The following is a 22614-nucleotide window of genomic DNA, read 5'->3' as shown; positions in this document are numbered from 1 at the left end:
AGATGAAAATGGTGAGTAACAGAAACATATTGATGAAAATAATAATGGAAATAAAAATGATTACCTTTAGGCATTATTTTGATTTTTTGGTGTATCAGTTGTTAAAATAGTGGGTACATTTGATAGTAGATAAGAAATTGACTTGAAGTCCCAGCTGCTCAGTCAAACAACTGAACAAATGCACACAGCTGAAAAGTCAAGGTAATTAAAACATTCTGGGTGCTAAATATATAAGCTTCCTTCCTCCATTTAATTATAGACACCCAGAAAGCTCTAATTAATATGATTGAATCGGGGCAAGTAGCAAAAATTGCTGACTTACTCGATGGATTCCAAACTGGTATGATGAATAAAATGTGGCATCAATAGCCCTCTACATATCTGCATACACAATGCATCAATTTGAGCTATCATGATGCCAAAGTATTTGTAATGTAAACTGTACTGTGGAGGGTTAGTTTTTGTAAATAAGATATTTTGAAATAAAAATCACACTGTCTTATAAAACAACATGACCGAGAAGTGCTATTTTGAAAAGGCTAATGGTACGTGTGGGGATCCAAAAGGTAGCTTTACTCTGCTGACATTGAGTACCACACAATTTTTGCTTACTACCTGAACCACATGTAAATTGGCGTGGGGTCAATAAGACCAGAATTCAGAGAAAAAGGACCCCAGATCTGAAATTCAAATAGTAGAACCAGTTTGGACAGACCCAAGAAACACAAGGGGCAGAAAATATTGATAGGAGTTGTCTATAGCCCCCAAACAGGGGGCTATAGACAACTCCTAGCTGTAACTAGCAGAATAAACTTATTCTGCTAGTTACAAAAAGTTAACGGATTTGTCAAATGTGATTTCTCTTTCATACATGCACCTTGACTCTGCTCAATGATATTATCATCATGTGTGCATTGTTACCACATCCTTAATAATAGATTCTATTATTTTTCCTACCACTGATGTCAGGCTAACTGGTTTGTAATTTCCCATATTCTCACTCACTCCTTTCTTAAATAGTGAGGTTATACTAGCTACCTCCTACCTTGCAATGGATTGTTTTCAGGTTGGGACACTGCGAATAATGATGTACCACAGGGACTGGCGCTGGGGCTCCAGGTGCTCAGCTTCTATATCAATAATTTGGAAGAAGGGACCAAGGGTAAAATTTGCTGATTATACAAAGTTGGATGGCAGTGGCAGTTGTCAGGAGGATGCAGAGAGAGACTTCAGACGATACAGGAATCTAAGTGAATGGGTAGGAACATGGCAGATGGAATATAATGTGGTAAAATAAGATGTCATCCACTTTGTTTTTTCTAAAAAAGTAGAGTATTCTTTAAATGCTGAGAAATTGAAAGATGTTGGTTTTCCGAGAGACCTGGTGCTTTGTACATGAGACACTAACATTTAACGCACAGTTACAGCAAAAATTAGGAAGGCAAAGAGTACATTTACCTTTATTGCCGTCTTGCAATGCCTACCCTTGTTTTGAGTCCGTGGCTCTTATTACAAGAGGTATTCAGTACAAGAGTAAAGACTTCTTACTAAAATTATGCATGCTCAGACCAAGACTGCACTTGGAATATTGTGTACAGGTCCGTTCTCCCCAAGGAGGATATACTTACCATAGATGGAGTGTATTGATTCATGGGACAGGGACGGATTGCCCTATAAGGGAAATTAAGCAGACAAGGTCTATACTCTCCAGAGTTTAGAGGAATGAGAGATGATCTCGTTGAAATATACAAAATTCTTATGGGGCTTGACAGGGTAGATGCAGGGATAATGTTTCCCTTGACGTGGGTATCTGGAACCAGACGTCACAGACTCAAAACAAGAGTAGGTCTTGCAGGACTGATGAGAAGAAATTTCTTCACCCAGTCATAAATCTTTCTACCCAAGAGGATACGAAGGTTTAGTTGCTGAGTATATTCAAGAGAGAGATCAATAACTTTTTGGATATTAAAAGAATCAAGGGGCATGGGGCTAGTGCAGGAAAGTGGTACTAAGGTAAAAGATCAGCTATAATTTAACTGAATGGAACACTTAATGTGAAAGGCCAAAAAAGTCTACTCCTGTTTTTATTTCTTACATCCTTATATTTATGTGAAAACATAATTCTATAGTTAAGATATATCAAGTGTATTCACGCTCAAAATATTTTCAATTGCAATAACTTAAGGTCCTAACAAGAGCAAACCAAAGGGATAGAGCAAAAAAGCATGGATCTGATAACTAACTTGTACAAATCCTTTACCAGGCTGCAGCTGGGCATTGTGTATGGTTTTGGGATCCCCAGTAATAGGAAAGATGTAGAAGTTATGGAGAAAGTGCAGAGTAAATCAACCATAATGTTATCAATGTACATAAAAGGTAACAATTATGAAAGGAATCACGAGAAGATTGAACTTTTTCTTGGAGTTGAGAAGGATAAGGGACAGACAACCTTACAGGCCTTCAGAATTATGGGGGATTATGATTAGGACAAATTGTGATCAACTGTTTCCATTAGTCAGTGAAATGACAATGAGATCATAAATAAAGGATCACAAAAGGCATGAAATATGATTTCAGATAGGGCATGATTATAATGTGAAAGCTTCTGCCAAGATCCATTGTTAAATGAGAGCCCATAATTTACTTAAAATAGGAAATTAGGCAGTTGCTTGGAAATCATATGGGAAGCATGGAGGAGGATGAGATTGGGCTGGGTTGGTAAATGAAGAACAACCATATGACACTTAGGCCTCAAATTTCTTGTCACATTCTGTGATTCTAACATTTGTATTTATAGTTGAAATCAAGGTTAAGTTATGAGCAAAAAAAAGCTGGAAAAATCAGGCTTCTCAGTTTTGAAAGGAGGCAAGTAACATGGAGCTACACAGTAGTACATAAAACACTAACTGGAATATTGAAGATTAATTTGAGCAATGCTTTATTAAACTATGATTCTGGAACAAGGGGAACAAAGATACAAAATGATAAAGGACTCATGTCAGAAATCATTTGCACAGAGATCAACAATTAAAATCTTCAAGATGTGGAGGCAAAACCCTTGTATTCACTCAAAAGGTGGTGAGATGTTCTGAAGTAGCTGGAATTGCGGATTTCTATAAAACATTCAGCAAGATCTATCTCCCTCTCTGCACTTCTGTCTAACTGCATTGCAAGAGGCCTTCCCAGAATTCACAGAAGTATTCCAGCCTTTGCTGCTCTTCCCTTTCTTTGTAGCCAAACAAGCCAACTATATCCGATCCCAACACAGATGGGTCATTAAGAATTCAATGAATCATGTAATAATATTACAACAATATTTTGGAAAAAATTGAGAAGTTGCTGCAAGGCTCCACATTCATTTCTGTAGAAATAAACAGCACATCAAAATACAAGATCCAAAAAAAAATGTCAATTAAAAGCAGTTGCTTGAAAACCGCAACTTGTTAGAGCTTGCTGGCAGTGATAAGCTGCCTGCGCACACTGCTGACTTCTGTGGCATGTTTGAACTTACCCTTCTGGAATTGCCAATGGTAACTTGTGTCTTTTAAATTTTATTAGTTCATGGGATGCAAGCATCACTGGCAAGACTAACATTTACTGTCCATTCTTAATTGTCCTTGAGAAGGTAGAGCCGAGCCACCTTCTTGAACTTCTGCAGTCCTTCAAGTGAAAATAATCCCACAATGTTTAGGGTAGGGAATTCCAAGGTTTAGACCCAATGACTCTGAAGGAACTACACTATATTGCCAAGTCAGGATGATGTGTGACTTGGAGAGAACCTGCAGACGATGGTGTTCTCATAAGCCTGCTGCCCTTTTCCTTTTTGGTGGTAGAGGTCATGGGTTTATGAGGTGTTGCCCAAAACTGTCCTGATCCAAAATGGTGAGGCCATGTGTGGCAGCAGGGCAGTGCACTAGGTAATGCTGTCATGTGGGTGAGGTGGGCTGATCTGCCTTCCTTGCCTGTATTATTGTCTTAATACGTTGCAGGAAGCCTCCCCACAGAAAAGAAAAACATTCTTCCAGGATGTGGAGTCATGAAACAGCTGAGAAAGATGGCAGCTGGCAAAACCACATACCCAGGCTTAGCTGATTTTCAAATCTATCAAGAACTGATGCTTTTGAATGTCATTAACATTCAAAGACATTCAAAGCTATAAAAATAAACTAAACAATATTTAAATATTAAAAGACTTAGCAAATCCGATTAATTAAAAAAAATTGTAAATTACCTTATACTGCCTTGGTCCCTTGCAGCCCCATGCTCGTGAATTTACAGCACGTTTGCACTCTGCTGCTGGATTCCATGAGGAATCCAACGTTGGAGTGCTGTCACTTGATAGGCCAGCAAATTCGGGGCCTCTGATTCTGCTCCCTCAATCCCCCACTGCGAGATTCATTGTAGCAGAAAGAGGGTGTCACCTTACAATGTGATGAACTGCAATCTCCATAAATTTAAAAACTGTTGTTGTATTTTTAGAAAGAAGAGTTTCAATGCCTGCACTTGCTTGAGATGAAGAACCAAATAGTTGATCATGAATTTATCTGTGTTAGTGTCAATACATGCAGATTTGTGAGGGGGGAAGCAAGGAAGACAAATCCAAATTAATCTGTGCCACTTTATGCTAAATCAGGGTTATGACCTGACGGTTCATAATAAGTGAAAATTCTAAAAGCAGCATTTTAAATTAAGCTTTCGCATAAGCAAATGAAACGTTAATGTGTAAACCTGACAATAACTATCCTACATTTTGCATTTCAGAGAAAAAAACCTCCTTAATTTTAGACCATGTCTTGATACCAAGGAGGAAATCAGGTACAACTACATCCCATGATATCAAAAGTGATTTCTAACAAGATCACAAAGTTTATCAAGACATCACCCACCCTAAGCATCACCTGAGCAAACAGCCTCAATGCCCAAGACAGGGTAGTGAATTTGTAACCTTTGCCTCGTACCCAACCTTCCACATGGCTAATATCAAAAATACATAATTCAGAAGTATGCAACACCATGCTAAGTAACTGGTTAGCAAATGATTTACTATATTCTGAAATGCCATGTAAGCAAATATATATTTCCAGCAAGTAACTGGTGTGAAATTTTGGATAAACAGGATGGGTACAAAGACTAAGGACTCTTCCAATGTGTCTGAATCCACTGATCAGTAGAGCCACACAGGCCAGTCAAGACTTGGGATTGGTCCCTAATTTGTGCCAAGTTAGCTGTTCCCAACCAGTCAAGCAGCAACTGTCGTATAACTCGCCTCAGAAAACCTGGCAAAATCAATTACCCATTGACACACAGAGCATCAACATATTGAACCACAGAATGCAGACTCAGTCCTGTAAAAGTTAAGTTTCCTGACCTATCATCAAGCAAAACCCAGGGTCTTCCTCAGAATGGAAAGGAAGGGAAAAAGAAAAATCAAAAAATAAATCACTGTCACATTCCTCCTATCAATGATTACACCATCTTATCTGCTAAGGTTTGGGTGTTTATAGTATTATTGTATACTAATTTAACATACACTTTGGTAATGCATTTCCACTGCTAATCTCTACATTTTCCATTGGATTCCTTACAAATATGAAGCCACCACCTTAGGAGCAAGGAACAAAGGACACAATTGAGCACAGGAATGCAACTTTCCCTAAACAGCATTTTAGCTGCCAACTTTATAAGCAGCACAAAAGGAAAATTTCTTCACCTATAAGGTGCAGCACACAGACAGTAATGTCCCAGGTTTAAATCCTGGGACTATTATAGGTAGTAGCATCTCCAGAAAGGAGGAATTGTGTGGCCAAGTTCCTATCCTTGAATATTATTCTGTTAGGAATATACAGGTACAGCTTCAATATGGTTCACAGACAAAAACCCTACTGACATTCCCAGCTCAACTCACCCGATGAAGAATGTTGCCTTTGATGGGGGAACTAAGAGTTTCCAGCACCCATGGAACAGTATATCCAGCTAAGTCACTGTTTTCAGGATAGGGTTGGCATAAAAGGATAGTTATGAGGAGAAATTGCCAAGGGTGGAGTTATTCTCTTTAGAATAGGGGAAGCCAAGAAGAGGTTGAATCAAGATGTATAAAATGTAAGGCCCAGATAGGATGGACTGATTTTCCCCACCAGCAAGGACAATAACCAGGGAGGGGCATAGATTTAAGGTAATGTGCAAAGGGTTAGAAGGGAACAGAGAACTTTTCTGCAATCAAAGATTGCTGACAGACTATAACTCACTACCTGAAAGGATGACAGAGACAGAAACCCCTGCATTTACAAAGAGGAACACTCGAAGTGTAGCTTTTTTTTGTGCAGCTGGCAAAGGCACAATAAGCTGCAACCCCTCTTTCTCTCCTGCAATCTTCTATCATACTATGAGGGAAAGGGAAAACAAGTGGCTCAAAACTCAAATATCCAGCATGCTTATGATATTATTCCATCATTAATTTCAGGACATAAATTAAGACTTCATCTCTTTTACTATGGATATCTAATCTGCTTCAGAGCTACTCTATCAAAGAGATGCACAGAGATTATGATTTACTTTATAACTGAGATACTTGACATGGATTAGTTCATCTCAGCTGCATAAAATAAATGACAATTTCCATCCATAAGTTTTCAAAATTGTGTACTACTAACAAAACAAATATTTAGATTCATTTTCATTCTCACCAGTTTTTTTCCCTTTTCCAGATGTTTCCAGTTTTCTACTCTATATTAAGTCCTAGTCACCTGGATCTTTGCCTACTTTGACCAGACCGTCACAGCACAGAGATTTCAAAATTCTCACCTACAAATCTTTCCATTGCCTCACTGCCAAAAATCCTCAAGACCAAATAAAAACAGTAAATACTGGAATGGCTAATGGGTCTTCAACTTGAAACATTAACTCCACTTCTCCTTCCACAGACAATGACTGACCTGTTGAGTGTTTCCAGCATTTTCTGTAGTTATTCCATGTTTCCAATGTCTACAGTTTTTAAAAAATTTTCTCGTCCAACCTTTTTTCATACTTTCTGCTCCTTTGAGCTTGGCCTACTTGTGCATCAGACACCTTTCCCACAACCCACCTATCTCAATGGTACAACCTTCAACTATAAATACCCACGTTTGTAGATTCTATTCCTAAATCCATTTCACCTTGCTACCTCTTTCCCCATCTTCAAAACTTTTCTTCAATCACACCTTCAGTCGCCTCACACAACTCTCTCTGACAGACCAGTCCCCTCTCTATAAAGTTTTTTCGGACATTTTATTACATTAAAAATGTCTTGCACAAATATAAACTAAAGTACTACGAAAAAAAAATTAAAGCGTTTTGCCCGGAAACACTATCTTATTAAAATCACCTATTAATAGCAGATATTGAGTCTTTTGTGTTTCATGGGCAATCCAAGAATTTTCAAGACAATGTTTATTAAGCCTGTTACTGTGAATCACAATATATACAGTAACAAACTTGCTAAGGCTGTTACGGGATTTCTAGGCCTCAACATTCTGCTGCAATGGAACAACTTCAAACACAAACCGAACTGAATCCCTACTCAGAATATTTAAACTCTAGGCATAATTAAAAGAGTGGATTGGAACAATTACAAAATTGACAGAAAACAGGGACATATTTACATACACGGTTCAGCTCCTTTACTCACTCCTCCAAACACAACGAGTACCAAACAGGTCCTCCCAGACAAGAGCGACTTAGAACCAAAGAGCCGCGCTTCGAATGCTTAATTTCTTTTGATCAAATTCACAATGAGATAAGGTATTTCAAATTAAAAGTTCTGTAAACTGAATGCCCTAAAGACAAATTTTGAAATCAAACGTCCGAAAATATTGTAATGGAAAACAGTTCCGAAGCACACAGACGTTGCCAGCTGCTGAGCAGATTGCCGGTCATCGACAGATGCCTGCAGAGACGCTCCAAACAGCGTCTTCTACGGTTGCTCTTGCCTCGGAGGACCTGAATCGAAGCTCGTTGTGCTTGGAGGACCAAGTGAGGGGGGAAAAAAGGCTAAATAGTGTAAGTAAATGTGTTTCTTTCCTCTGTTTGTTGTTTATCGTGTTTATTTCCCAGTATTGGTAAAGTGAGGTTATTTATTTACGTCTTTAAAAAAGCGAACAATTTTTTTTGTTCATTTGTGTACTGCAATTTATGTCAATTTGTGTAAAGCACTTGAGGCCTAGGAGCGCAGTCGAAGCCTCGCACCAAGTTCGAGAACTTTCCACCGCGACGCCACCAAAACCGTCAACATCCCGCTTTCGAGCGAGTCTCCTCATGGTGGTAGGCCGAGGAACAAGAATTGTTTGAGGGGAAGTCACGTCCAGTGGTTAGGTTAAAACTTATGGCCGTCTTGAAAGAATGGAATTGCGAATTCCGGAGACACAAAAAGAAAACACACAATGTCAAAATGAAAGTCCAATGAATGAACCATGAAAGAATATCCAAGCTGAATTTGTAGTTTTTCAATCACGAGACTCCTACGGGATGTTAAAATTCTTGATTCAAAATTTCCGTTTTTAAACTAATTGAAGCCGTTTGCTCCAGAAACCGACTTCCTTTTGATATCACGGACCAACGGTGTTGCCCACCTTCAACCAAGTGGCTGTGCAGCATTTTGTGCCCCAGCTGGGGATGTCGGAAGGTTCCGCTGAGTTTGGGGAAAGAGATCATCGCAGTTCAGTCTGATCCAGGATGCGTTGTTAAAATGAAAGAATGGATATCTTTGTCGTCCACCCTGGTGTTTGGAGAATGAAGCGGAAACCTTCCCAGTCCATGTCGTGCAGTACTCACTCCGGTTGTTTTCAACCACTAAATCAATGGAACTCAAAGTATATCTGTACATGTGGTTCAAAAATAGATGTTTTAACCAGTTGACTTATAAAAAGAATATGGACAACTTTTTTAAAATCTTATTTCCAAATGACTGTTACTATGATATTATTTACCATCTTCCTCCTTAGGTCACTGCATCTTTTGCCATTCAAGAGGAGTAATCAGCAAGGTTCACTTGGCCACTTACAGGTATGAGGAAGGGTAAATGATCAGATTTTCTTTTCTCTTTGCTATTCTGTGAGGCAATAATGGATTTTTATTTTGTGACCCCTTTCAGTTTGCTACTAACATTGGTATCTCATGATATGAATGCTTTTAAAATCCCTCTCTACTCTGCCCAGTTTTGTCTCCTTAACCCTCCTAAAGTTGATGAAAAGTGAGGGGTAGCCCACAGGTGGCACCATTTATTTACCTAGGAGTTTACCCATGTAATCATTGATAACATAAGTGTAAATATTGAGTGCTAGAGAGGTCCATAGCCAGAGTTAATCCTGCCCGGTGTCCATGTGGGTGTCAGTCTTCTACCCTATAGGATGATAATTTGTGCCTTGATGGTCAATACCTCATTGAGCATTGCTTGGTGTGGCTCAGAATTCCTCTGGCCTGAATATCTCTGTCACACTTGCTGCAGATGAAGGCAGTGGTCTGAGGAGGTGCAAAATTTGTTAATCTCTGCTTTCTCTGACCTCTTTGTTAGTTGAACTTTCTTGTTTCTTCCAAAACCCTCCTGAACAGTCAAACTCCAGAGGTCATGCTGGTGCCCACCTTCTTCATATCACACTTACAGTTGTCCTTGTAGTGGAGATGTGGGCATCCAGCTGGTTGTGACCCCCATGGCCAGTTCACCACACAGAATGTCATTGGGAATATAGCTATCATCCATCTGATGAATGTGGTTACTCCATTGCAGATGTTATTAGTTTAGTAATAAATGTTTGCTGATGGACTTGGTGTACTCCAGGATCTCCGAGTGATCTTGTCCTGCTGGAAGGTGCCAAGAAGGTCCAAAGGTGTACTCTTTAATCCTGTTAGGACTGGAATCCTACCATTTTTTAAAAAAACACATCTTAATAGTCAAAGCCTGTTTTCTTCTTCTGTTGTTGACATAGTTGAGATTAGCTGGCTAAGTGCATATTGTGGGGAAAATTCAGACGCTGTGCCGTCCTGCATTGTTGTTCATTGCCACACTATGTCTTGAGTTTTTGGCAGGAGTGAGGTGGGAAGAGGAGAGGATTCTTTGTGTTTTTGACTAGGTTGTATTGCTGCATTGTTTTAAAAACGAGTCACAGGAAAGTACAGTGGTACAAAGTTCTGTCCTATCTGTATTTCTCAGGTGAGAAAATGATCCTCCCCTGCCTGGAGTGAGTTCAGTATCACAAATTGGACCAGAAACTGGTTAGGATTATTTACCAAAATACTGAAAGTTCAGAACTCAAAGGCACAATACAACTTAAAATTGTACAATCCAATTTGTCAACGTTATTTTGGCAAAACCATTCAATGAGTAAGTATGCTGCTCTGGAAGGTTGATGAATGATACTTGAAACAGTTCATCAGATAGTTGTCATGTTCTTGTATCCAGCTTTGAGAAAATGGACCAATAACTTGAATATTTTATTTAACTGAATTCAGGTTATGTGCTTCATGGTACTGATAGTAACAGATTTCTGACAGTAGGAAGTAGAGCAGCATTTTCCTCTTAGATATGCTGTTATCGGACTCCTCCTCCTGAATACAAATTAGAACTAGTGCAAGGTGAAAGGAAAGAGTACGTCTTATTAGAGACCAAATAGCAGCCTGAGTGTGAAGACAGAAGATGTGTAAAGTTGTATAAGAATACTTCATTTGTCTTCAGAGAAGTGGGGTATGGTATAGGTATTGACATTGTGAAGTATCGTGAGGACATATTAAAGAGGTCTGGCATCTTTAAAAGTAGATAAATTGCTTGGTCTGGATAAAATGTATTCCAAGCCCTCAAAAGAAACAGGAGAGGATATAATGCAGGCTCTGACTATAATTTTCTTGTGCTCTTTGTCTGCACATGTGGTGATGGAGGACTGGAAGGTTGCTCTCTGGTACTGTTTTTTTTCTAAAGTGAGGAGAAAGGGATAGACAGAGATCCACAGGTCAGTTGCTTTGACTGGCAATGGGCAGGTTGTTGGAAATTTTGGAGAGGCACCAAGTTACTCAAGGACATTTAGCATGTATTTGTTAAAGGAAGCCATGTGTCTGACAACCTTAATTACATTTTTTTTAGGAGATTCCTGCTGATGAGGGCAGAGCTTTTGATGCAATATAAATGGATTTTGGAAAGGTGTTTGATTAAAGTCTCTCAGAGCAGATCGATCAAGAAAGTATATGCCGACAGAATCCAAGGTAAAGTGGCAATTGAATTAAAAGTTTGCAATGTGGCAGAGGCTAATGTTTGACAGGACTTTAATGACTGGAGGGCAATATACGATCAGGTTCCACAGGGCTCAGTGCTTTGTTTTTGTTGTGTGATATATCAAGTTTGGAGGCTTGGAGAGAGTAAACACTAAAAGGATGTGTTTCCCTTAGCGAGACCAATAACTTGGGGGCATAGGTTTAAGATAATTAATTGGTAGAAAGGTTAGAGGGGGATTAAGAACAAAAATCATTCATTAAGTGGCGGTGGTCTGGAATTCATTGCCTGAAAGACCATAAGAAATAGAAGAAGGAGAAGGTCATTCAGCTCCCTGAGCCTGCTCCACCATTCAATAAAATCATGACTAATCCAACTTTTGTCCAGTCCTCTTCTTTTATCTAAGACTGTGCCCTCTGATCCGAGACTCTCCCATGTGGGGTAAATTATTCCAACCTTCCTAAGAACCTTAGATACTTAAATAAGATTGCCTTTCATTCTTCTAAACACCAATGAGTGGACTCAACCTGTTCAATCTTTCCCCATAAAACAATCCCTCTGCTTCCAGGATCATCCTGGTGAAGCTTCTTTGAACTGCCTCTAATGATAATGTATCTTATCTAAGGAGACCAAAACTGAACACTAATCTAGATATGGTTTCACTGGTGCCTTCTACAGCTGTGGTTAGACTTCCTGACTTTTATACTTCAAGCCCCTTGAACTACAAGTTAGCATTCCATCAACCTTCCTGATTACCTGCTGCATCTCTACACTAGCCTTCTGTGCTTCATGTTCAAGGACCCTCAAATCCCTTTGTACTGCAGGCTTTCCCCATTTGAATAATAATCTGTTTAATTATTCTTCCTTCCAAAGTGAACAATTTTTACACTCCTCATATTATACTTAATTTGGCATCCTTTTGCCTACTTTTTGTATCAATATCTTCTTGTAAACTCTGTATCTTCCTCGCAGCTTGTCTTTCCACATTCTTTATCATTTGCAAATTTACCCTTGGTGTATTTACTACTTTCCTCAAAAAAAGTTCTTTTCAGCATGGATGTGGTGGGCTGAAGGGCCCGTTTCTGTGCTGTATTCTTAATCATTAATATATGTTGTAAACAACTGTGTCATCACTGATCCCTGTGTCCCTCCAATGGTTCCAGATTCCCAACCTGAAAAATGACCCCTACTTGATGTAGATATATTACCTCCAATACCATAAGCTCTTATCTGATTTTGTGTGGCACCTTGTCGAACATCTTTTGAAAATCCAAATATGTTATGTCTTAAAGGTGATAGAGGCAGAAACCCTCCAAACATTTAAAAGGCATCTGGATGACCACTTGATGGGCAAGACTGTGGACTAAAAGTTGGGAACTGATGTCCTAATGTCCTCCTTTGTATAGCAAGGACACAATGGGCTGAATGGTGGCCTCCTACACCTTAAATCTGAATGTTTATTTTATACAATGGAGAAACTTCAGTACTAAGCCCTTTTCTAGAGAATGCCAAAAAAGATTGAGGTCAAAGGATCTGCTAAACTAGAAAGTGATAATTAGATCAGAAAGTGAGGTAACAAGTTCTTTGATTTGGAGGCCCTGAGAAGAATTAATTAAAGTAAAGAATAGTGCAATGAGTTTTGATTTCTCTCAGTGAGGATGTAGGAAGACTGTGTCGGAGTCTTGGAGAGGGAAGAGAAGTTGCTCAGAAGAGTACATCAATCTAAATTTTGATGTTTATTACATAAAAGTAAATGAGTGTCAATTCTCTTAACCACCAAACAGCACGCTTTTTTTTGCATCATATTTAGAAAAGTGCCAGAAGAACCAGCTACTACTTTCCTTTTGAAATATGGGATTAGTACTCAAAAGTTGTTGGATGCACATGATTTTCCTGAAGAGTTAAGAGGGGTAAGGACTTGAACACAAAAGGAATGCAATTTCTTGGGAATTGCTTTGCCAATCGTGGGGGATGGGTAGGTGTTGTTTGAGATCAGAGGCAATAATGTAAAAGCCCAAAAAAAAATAGAGCTATCTTTGATAAACAATCATAAAGGAAGTAGTAAATGTGAGTCAACATTACAATGAAAAAGGAATGTGGATCACTGCATTCGAAATCTCAGCCTTTATTCCTGAGAATTACATAGTTTTTCAAGTCAAGATTTCTTTATTGGTCACATGTACATCGAAACACAGTGAAATGCATCTTCTGCGTAGAGTGTTCTGGGGGCAGCCCGCAAGTGTCGCCACACTTCCGGCATCAACATAGCATGCCCACAACTTCCTAACCCATATGTCTTTGGAATGTGGGAAGAAACCGGAGCACCCGGAGGAAACCCATGCAGACATGGGGAGAATGTACAAACTCCTTACAGACAGTGGCTGGAATTGAACCCGGGTCGCTGGCCCTGTAATAGCGTCACGCTAACCGCTACACTACTGTGCCTGCCCTTTTTGCAATGAAGTTGACGATATATTTTGAAGAAAATTGGGTTATTTCTATCGTTTGTTTTTAAATCCATGCAAAATTGCTATTTTAAAGTTATCTTGGTATTGTTTTATTAATATATATATTTTCCTTAAAATTGGTTATCCTTAAAAATAGAAATTTTAACCACGTATTCATGGACATAACCTCAATAATACTCTTTGTGCATATATATTGCAGTGGTATGTCTTGATTGTGTCTATAATATTGCTAATTTGTGCATTTAAGGACATTCATTTACAGTCTAAAACGTACCGATCATTTTTAACGTTAAAGTAGATAGCAAACATTTACCTTGGTATCTCTGGCATTATGTTTACACATGGATAGCGGAACAAAATGTGTGTTAAGTTATTTTTAAAGTTGAATTTAAGGGACCAAGTCTGAAAGGATAAGGTGTTTTTTTTAAAAAATATCTGCTGTATAGTAGAGAAATTCCAAAGTTGTTAACTACTTCTGTTTTGGAATTCTGTGTGAAAAGTTGAAGATTGGCTTTTCAGTATACATTTACCCAATACTTATGATACCTTTTAATTGTGGTAGACTGAATCTGGTGAACTAAATCAGCACCTCTTCTTAATCTTCCTTTAACATGTTTCTTCAGTAATTTGTTTCTAGTGCTGATTCTAACTCCTTGCATTTACAAATTCCTATAAAAATCACTTGCAGGATGAATTCCATTTTTTTTTCCAAGTGTGTACTATCTGGAGTGTAATAATCAAGAAGGCATGTTTACTTATTATGCTGGTGTCTTTTTCAGAAAAACACAAAGCAATGGTATCTGCGATATTAAAAGTAACCAAAAAACAGACTTAGTACTGCTTATCCCTTTATGGTTTTTAATGTGAACCTTGATGTTCCGCTAATAGCTTCCAGTAAGTATTTTGTAATGAATTGACAATGTAGGTGCATCTGCAATATTTTGTGAGAAAGGGATTAACCTAAGTTACTTTGTAGATTAATCTCTTATTCATTGTAAAAGACCTGGCTTCTTTTTCTTTTACAGTTGTTTATTGAGAGCCTTGGCTGAGTAGCGCAGAAATAATCTGGAAGCATGTCCGAGAACGACACTGATAATTTAGTCAACAGCAGCAAATATGAGCCTGGCAAGAGCAAACGGAATGTTTGCCGAGACTTTCTGCGCAATGTCTGCACCCGTGGTAAGAATTGCAGGTACTTCCACCCCGACAGTGTTGAGGCCTCCGACCTCGCCGACATAAGGAACGACACTGATAATTTAGTCAACATTGCTAATGATGAAGCTGGTAAAAACAAACAGAACATTTGCCGAGACTTTCTGCGCAATGTCTGCAGCCGTGGTAAGAATTGCAGGTATTTCCATCCAGATAACATTGAGGCTTCTGAACTCACTGACATAAGGAACGACATTGATAATTTAGTCAACGTTGGCAATGATGAGGCTGGCAAAAGCAAACTGAACATTTGCCGAGACTTTCTGCGCAATCTCTGCAATCGTGGTAAGAATTGCAGATATTTTCACCCAGATGATATTGAGGTCTCCAACCATGCTGACCTAAGTAATGATGCTGATAACTTAGTCAATAATAGCAAACATGACGCTAGCAAGAGCAAACGGAATGTTTGTCGAGACTTTCTGCGCAATGTCTGCAGTCGTGGTAAGAATTGCAGGTACTTTCACCCGGACAACGTTGAAGCCTATGATGTAGGTGAAATGCGGCATGAGTCTATCTTTTGTCAGTACTTTCAGAATAGTAAATGCACCCGTGAGAACTGCACGTTCATTCACGGGACAAAGGGTGAAGAGAATTATTACAATAAAACAGGAAAGCTTCCTGCCCACTTGCAAAAGACAGTGGCTGTGACTTTTGGGCTCTCGCCCTCTAATTTGCCTCTTATTACAAAGGAAGTCCCATTCTGCCGTGACTTTCTAAAAGGCAAATGTCGAAGAGGATCCAAGTGTAAATTCCAGCACTTGAAACGTGATGACAGCGATAAGAAAAGCACAGAAAAAGTGTCACAAAATAGAGAAGCTTCTCCTGAGATCTGCAGATATGACCGTTTGGATGACCTGTATGAGACTGAGAAATGTGATTATGACCAAAATCCAAAAAGGAAAAGAATGGAGGGCCTGCGGTTTGAAGTATTTGATTACAGTACGCCCAATCTGCGTCCAGTTGAAAGGAGTTTTCTGGAGGAGGAAAACCATATGCTCAGAAAGCGCAATGAAGAGCTCAAGAAGCAGGTGTCAAGCCTAATGATTACAAATGAGGTACTTCTGGAACAAAATGCTGATCTACGCAAGCAAGTGAAGCTGGGCATCCTGACCGCAGGAAATGATCCATCACAACCACCAACTATGCATACTCTTACCAATTATAATCATAGCATAGTAGAGACTCACACCACCCTCAGCAACCAGACCTTGAGATCACAGCCTATTTCTCATCAAGAATTAATAGCGCAAGCTAGAGCTCATAATGCTTTGTGTTCTGAAGCTACATCCCAAAGTCCACCCCATCTTAGTGCTGCTCTCTCTACACCTTATGCCCAGGGGATGGCTTCACCAGTTTCAATAGCACCAATTGCCATCTCAGTTGCACCAGTGGCAGTTACGCAATCACTCCCAGGAATTGCCATGAGTTATACCACCACTCAAATGGTCAGTTATCCAAATGCATCACAGAGTATGAGGTTCCTCTGTCGTGCAGAGGAGAGTTGAGATTAGAAGACATTTCATTTGAAGCTTTACAGAAGATTTCTATTTCTTATTGCTTCCCAGGGCAATTGCAAAAACTGAGTCAAGTATGATTCTCAAAGAGGGAGTCTCACCATCACGAACCCTTTTGCAAAAACAAAAAAATGAAATAATGAGAATTTTTTTTCCTGTCTCAAATAGTAGTTGCTGTTGAACTCACCAGGAGTACAGTCTGCGCAGAATTGTACCTCAGCAATAGTAGCAAATGGAAGTTGAAACATGCTTCAGTTTGCCACTATATATGTCGCAAATGTTTTTTGGGGGGTGGGGGGGTGTGGGGAGATTAAATACAACTCGTGTTTTTGAATTCTTTGAACATTTGGTGTCAGCAGAAACCTTGGTTTTTGATTTGCTCACATTGTAAGCTCTGGTGCTAATGAAAGCAAAGTCTTTGACAGCGCATTGCAATGCCCACACCAACTCAAGCTCTCCTACTGCTGCAGCAGTGGGGATAGGTTTTGTCTGCAACTATGGCTGCTTTGCTTGCTCATGTAAAATTGGTTTCAATCAACATCAAAAAATGCTTCCTAAAAACACATGTACATGCGCTTAAAGAGCATTGTGCCTTTTCAATCATTGAATTTTTTTTTTAAATCACTTTTTTAAGCCAGGAATTTTTAAATAAAAAATATAAGTAAATTACCCTCTTTCTCCCCTCCATCCCACCCACCCGAAAAAAAATCCTCTACTGCTTTGATTGTGGTTGGAGCAGAAATTGGAGTGTGCAGAAAATGGCACCATGGCTCCCCTTTCTCCCTCTTGTTGGTGAAACTGTCTTGTAGCAGAAATGAGATAAATAGGACAGTTTCACCCACAGAGGGAGGACAATGCAAATCTAATACATAATGGCTGCCTTCCTTTAAATGCAGCAGTGAACTGGGCAACATCATGGGGCTAACTTAGGATGAGGGCATTTGGAAGTAAGATCACTGAAGCACCTTGGATTCGTGATGGCAGTTACTGATCATCATTAAGTTCTTTCAAACTGTCTTGCTCCAAAATTTCTCAGATTTGAGTACTCAAGTTCAAATTGTATTAAGTTATGTCAAACAATAAAACAATTTTGTTTTACAAGAGGTACTGATGGCAAGGCTTCCTCTACCTATATTGAATATAAACATCTGCTACAAGAACAGTAATAGGTTGATGGGCTCTGTCAAAACAAACAATTAAATGAGAAAGTGAATAAACTTCCCCATCCCCTTAACATTGTTAGATCCTCACTTCTTTTGGTTGATTACAGATGTATTTTTTTTAAATTTTAAACAGTGATCCTGTGCCGCAAATTTTCTTTTCCTTTTTATTCAGAAATTACATTTGGGGTAATTACTGGGAATGAATAGCAATATCCGTACTTTGCTAAGTATAAGTATTCTGATATTTGCAAAAAGAATTTCTGTATCCATCCCATTTCTAAACAAATGTGTATAGAAAAGTTTTTTGAGAGAGTCTTTTACATTTAGTTTAAAGTATTTTAATAATTAAACATGCCCTCTGCCTCTTTTCTCAAGTCATAAATTAACATGTTTTCTTTCATGTTTTTTTACAAATAGATTTTTCTGATCAATGCATTTAACTGATCATACATTTACTATATTTTTATTTCAAAACTGTACAAGTCCTCTGTAGATGGACTACAAAAAGTGTTTTCAGAAATAAAATTAATACGCATTCGCCATAAACGGTCACTGTAACCACCAAGGATATTAAAGTGAAGCTAGAATGTGCAGGTAATTGTTATGCAAGCTTATGAAATGAATATGTTATACATATAGATTTCATTTAGTGCTTAGATCATGGAAACTGGGTGTTGGTCTGTAAATTGCAGCAGAAGATGTGGAGAAAGAATTGCTGGTTTCTTATTATAATGATGTTGCATTATTGGAAGGTTGATGCTCAGCACTTGTATATTGCCATGCCATTTTCACATCTGGCTAGGATGCTCATCTGTCAGATACCCCATTTTACTAGCTCATTGTCAATCAGAGGATTTCGGGGGTGTCTGCTGCTTTAAGTTGCAAAACCAATCAGAGAAAATATAAATACACATTCATACAAAATCCCACTATATAGATGATATATATGTAAATGTGTATGTATGTGATTCGACTAAAATACATTTTAGTCATGGACAGTATAAATGTGCATTAAAGTGTATTATCTGCGTATCTCTGTGAAAATGCCTGTGGCTGGTGAGCATAGAATCTGACTCAGCATAATATACTACCTGGGCTCCTAAACGAAAATACCAGATGGCACCTTGGCCACATTGTGTCTGTACCTTTGAGTGAGAAAGATGAGAGTAGAAAATTGGCAAAAGGAAAAAGAGGGAGGGGAAGTCTTATAATTACACATAGATTAGAAACGTGAAATGCAGCAAAAAAAACTTGGGACTCAGTATTAATGCCTTCGTAGGTTGGCAGTTTCGGTATTAATGTTTTTGAATGTAATTTGCATGAATGGTACATAATTGTGCCCATTTAATTTTCCCTTACTCAAAACAAAGTACACCATTGGATAAATGACCTGCACTCTGCCTGAAAGGATGGGGCATCTTGAGTGAGGTATAAAGAGGAGGTAAGAATTAGTGACATTTCAAAGATGAACTTATGCCTGCATATTAGTGTCATAATGTTAATTTTCCAACATTTTATTTTAAAATTTTAATCAATATTTTGACTTCAAGTCAATAGCTTTCTAACTTTAATGTACATGGGAATTTCTTTTTACGTGATGGTGAGATTTCTATCAGTCAATGAGCAGTATTGAAAATGCACTTTGTGGGTAAGGATTTATAGGGCCAACACCAACAGTGAGAAATTTGGCACATGAGTCTTCTGTAAACCTTGGTCTTAAAATACAGCTAATACTTTACTGTTTTGAGAATCCCTGAGGTTTCACAACATAGTGGCCAACTTCCAAGATTAGTTAATCGCTACCAAAATATCCAACATCTACAGCAGTTCAAGATGTGTTTTAAAGGCCCCGTAAACCCATTTTGTCCATTTTTGAACTGATAAGTTGCTATTGTAGATACCAACTGTCAATGATGTCTGATGTTTATGAAAAGTTATCATTTATTGAGAATCTGCAAATGTTTACTGTTGGTACCCTCTAGTTGGTACAATTGGTGAACACTATGTATAAATACTGCAAACTATATATTAAAATGAATGTACAGTGGTGTTGTCACTCGTATTGTTGGGATTAAAACTGATTCAGGACCAGAACTGGTGAGTTCACATTCTTTTTGAAGGAGCCAAGTGGACTTGGAAGACATGTATCTTTAATTGTGTTTCTCCATTGGGCTGCATGTAATATTATTTTCTAATTAACTTTTATATAACCTAAACTCCCAGTTTTCTTTTGTATCTTGTTTAATTGTGTAAATTGTAGATTTTTTTAATCACATTGTGATAAAATTTTTAAAAAAGCATTTTCTCCATAGTTTATAACTAGTATCTACATTGTCAGTTAATGTTTTAACTCCTGACATTAGTAATTATTCATTAAGGGTTTTTTAGTCTTAAGCATTCAGAAAAAATCTAGGCGGTTTAGCAAGTACTCTTTGCTTTTGGTCTTGAGAAGACCCTTTGACTGTCACTCATACATATTGGATGACTTTTAATTCACCATGCTAATTTATACATTAGATTTTGTGGGAGGCATCCTACAGAAACACCTGGCAGATTCAATTATGGTTCACTGCCTTACCCTACATGCTAAATACAGACACAACTGTGGAAGATTTAAATTGGTGGGGGGGAAATTGGTAACTCCACATAGAAAGAGGATAGCAGTTTGTATCTGCAAATTTGCCCTCCTTCCCCCTTGTATAGCCACGTCTCTGAGGGAAGGAGCTGGACTGAGATTAACTACTTCCTCACATTGGAACTATAGGGGGATGGCGCAAGGATTTGTCCCCAACATCTTGTGTGCCAGCAGCACCAGTTTCAGAGCAGTATAAGTAAAGGCTGGGTGAAGGACACCCACTTTCTTATCTATAGCTAATGTAATGCACAAGACAATGTCTCTTGCTGAACAAATGGAGGAAATAATTGTACTTCTGTTGGACGCTTGTGTGTGTGCGTGCATTGCAATATTTCTCTGTCTTGCATTTTAAGTTTTTAATCACATCATTTTCAGTGGATTTAAAAGTATAGTTCTAAATAATGAACTACATTTAGCAGTGATCCTAGACACTTTGGGTTTCTACTTTGCATATGAAATCCACTAGTTTGTATTGACCTGCTTATACTGGCTCTTCTGGAGTCAACTTGAATCATTGCTTGAGCCAGGGTCAGAGGATTGGCTCCATTTATAGCTTGGCTTAAAATCATGGTCCTATCCCCATTTTGCTTGATGATTATTCCTAACATTGCTTGAATTCATCTGCTTTGAGCTGCATTCAGATGTACTCCACTGGATAGGAGGATGGTAAAATATGGCTGACAGTGAAGAAAAGATAGCAGCTTTTAACTTGTCCTGCTCTCGTTCATAATCTTTGCTTTGTTCTTGTATAGAATTGAAATCAATGCCCCAAAAAATCTTCATAAGTGGCCACGTAGGAAGTCAGAAAAGAACATCACTTTTGTTATTTATTGCAAATTCATGTCACATCATGTCAATATCTGTTCAATTAACATCTTCAGTTTAGAATAAAGTAAATCCACTACAAGGGGCTCCAGAAGGCGTCTTTTTATTTTCTGAATGATCTGAATATGCAATAGTTATACTTTTGCTTTTTGTCTTTGCACATTGGTGCGTTGCCTGTTTAATGTTGCCAGGAATGAGAATGCTGGAGGACAATAATACTCTATAAGGTTGCCATCTGACTATCAGCTTTTATTCTTGAACAGGTAGTCATTTTATATTTCCATTTGATATTGCTCGGTTGATAGCTAACATATCAAAGCAGGTTGATTTGACCTTCTTGCAGTTGCAAATCTGTCAAGTCTCAATTTTGCAGGAAAATGCAGAGCAGATGAGCTTGGTAGATGATGGCAACATTTTGGGAGCTACAGTGCAAATCGCTTTGGATGAGATTTGTCAGTGAACACCTGACCGCCAGTAAACACCATTCAGCCACTGCAGAAAATTTGGTTAGTGTGTGAAACTAAACTTGGCCACTGCTGGAGCATGTCCTCTGACTTTGTGGCTTGGCTGCCAAGCTAGAGGTGGAGACTGAGAATTCAAGCCAACTTAAGATGTTATAAATAATGCCAGAGAAGATGGGAGGAAAATTATCTTTGTATACAATAAGTGGTTAAGCAAAGGTATGCCCTGCTTGATGTGAAAATGGAAAAAGATTCATTAATCCCTTTCAAAAGGGAAAGGGGTAAATACTTTGTGGAGAGAAATTGCACATAGGTGGGGAACAAGTGAGACTGCCAAGCTCTTTTGAAAGGATGTGGTACAGACTCAATGAGCCAAATGGCATCTTACTATACTGTACTCTTCTGAAACTGGTACATTGGAAGGTGGAGGATGTGCATAAAAGTAAATATTGCATGGTAGGTATTGCCCCAACTAAGAAAGACAACCCAGGGATGTCTCAATGCTTTAATGTTAGAATGCATTTCTTTCTAAAGTAAATTTAGGAAATGTGGAAGTCAGACAGGGCCCTGGAGAGTTACAAGGTAGTCAGGAGGGAGCTTAAGAATGGATTTAGGAGAGCTAGAAGGGGGCATGAGAAGGCCTTGGTGACTAGAATTAAGGAAAACCCAAAGACGTTCTACTCGTATGTGTATTGTGCTGTAATGTTCTATGTTCTACTTTGTGTAAACTAAGATTAACATGATAATGATCAGATAACCTGTTTTCATTTGTGATGTTGGCAGAGGTTTAAATATTGGCCAGAACAATGGGACTAATTTCTGTTCTTTAAATATTGCCATGGGATCTTTTGTGTCCATTTCCTAATCTTGTTTTCATGAAGACTGCATGTTTTAAGCTCCTGTAATTAAAGCTGTGAGGATAATGACTAAAGTAGATAATTCAAACACTTCCTACACTATAATTGGCAACCAGAGAAAGCCTCCAAATATAAATCCATTGCTATGTTAAAGATTTTCACTTCTGGATTCTTAATTCAAAATATTTACCTCATATTTAATGTTACATTTATGTGAGAACTTCTTTCTTTGAGTATAAATTCCTA

General features: G+C 38.4%; 2 protein-coding genes across 8 annotated transcripts in view; one reads left to right on the top strand and one right to left on the bottom strand.

Moving 5' to 3' along the window:
* Positions 1 to 7913, bottom strand: part of LOC127566975 (zinc finger CCCH domain-containing protein 10-like) — an 83333-nt gene extending 75420 nt beyond the window's left edge. For 2 of the 3 annotated variants that reach the window (XM_052009554.1, XM_052009555.1), the window contains exon 1: positions 7642 to 7913. The gene's annotated coding sequence lies outside the window, so the exon portion shown is untranslated. The remainder of the gene's footprint in view (positions 1 to 7641) is intronic. The other variant, XR_007955820.1, reaches the window with a different exon arrangement.
* Positions 7914 to 7931: 18 nt separating this feature from the next.
* Positions 7932 to 22614, top strand: part of LOC127566974 (zinc finger CCCH domain-containing protein 10-like) — a 101352-nt gene continuing 86669 nt past the window's right edge. For 2 of the 5 annotated variants that reach the window (XR_007955817.1, XR_007955812.1), the window contains exons 1-3: positions 7932 to 8034; positions 8976 to 9036; positions 11105 to 11223. Coding sequence is in view for 2 of the 5 variants with exons in the window: in XM_052009551.1 (XP_051865511.1) it covers positions 14772 to 14890; positions 15050 to 16418 (1488 nt within the window). In the remaining 3 variants the exon portion in view is untranslated. Of the gene's footprint in view, positions 8035 to 8975; positions 9037 to 11104; positions 11224 to 12522; positions 12758 to 14723; positions 14891 to 15049; positions 21646 to 22614 lie in introns of those variants that run through there. The other 3 variants (XM_052009551.1, XR_007955819.1, XM_052009552.1) reach the window with 3 other exon arrangements.

This window comes from Pristis pectinata, chromosome X, assembly GCF_009764475.1.
Source record: "Pristis pectinata isolate sPriPec2 chromosome X, sPriPec2.1.pri, whole genome shotgun sequence".
Classification (NCBI taxonomy): Eukaryota; Metazoa; Chordata; class Chondrichthyes; order Rhinopristiformes; family Pristidae; genus Pristis; species Pristis pectinata.
This window is presented reverse-complemented; position numbering and strand designations above follow the sequence as displayed.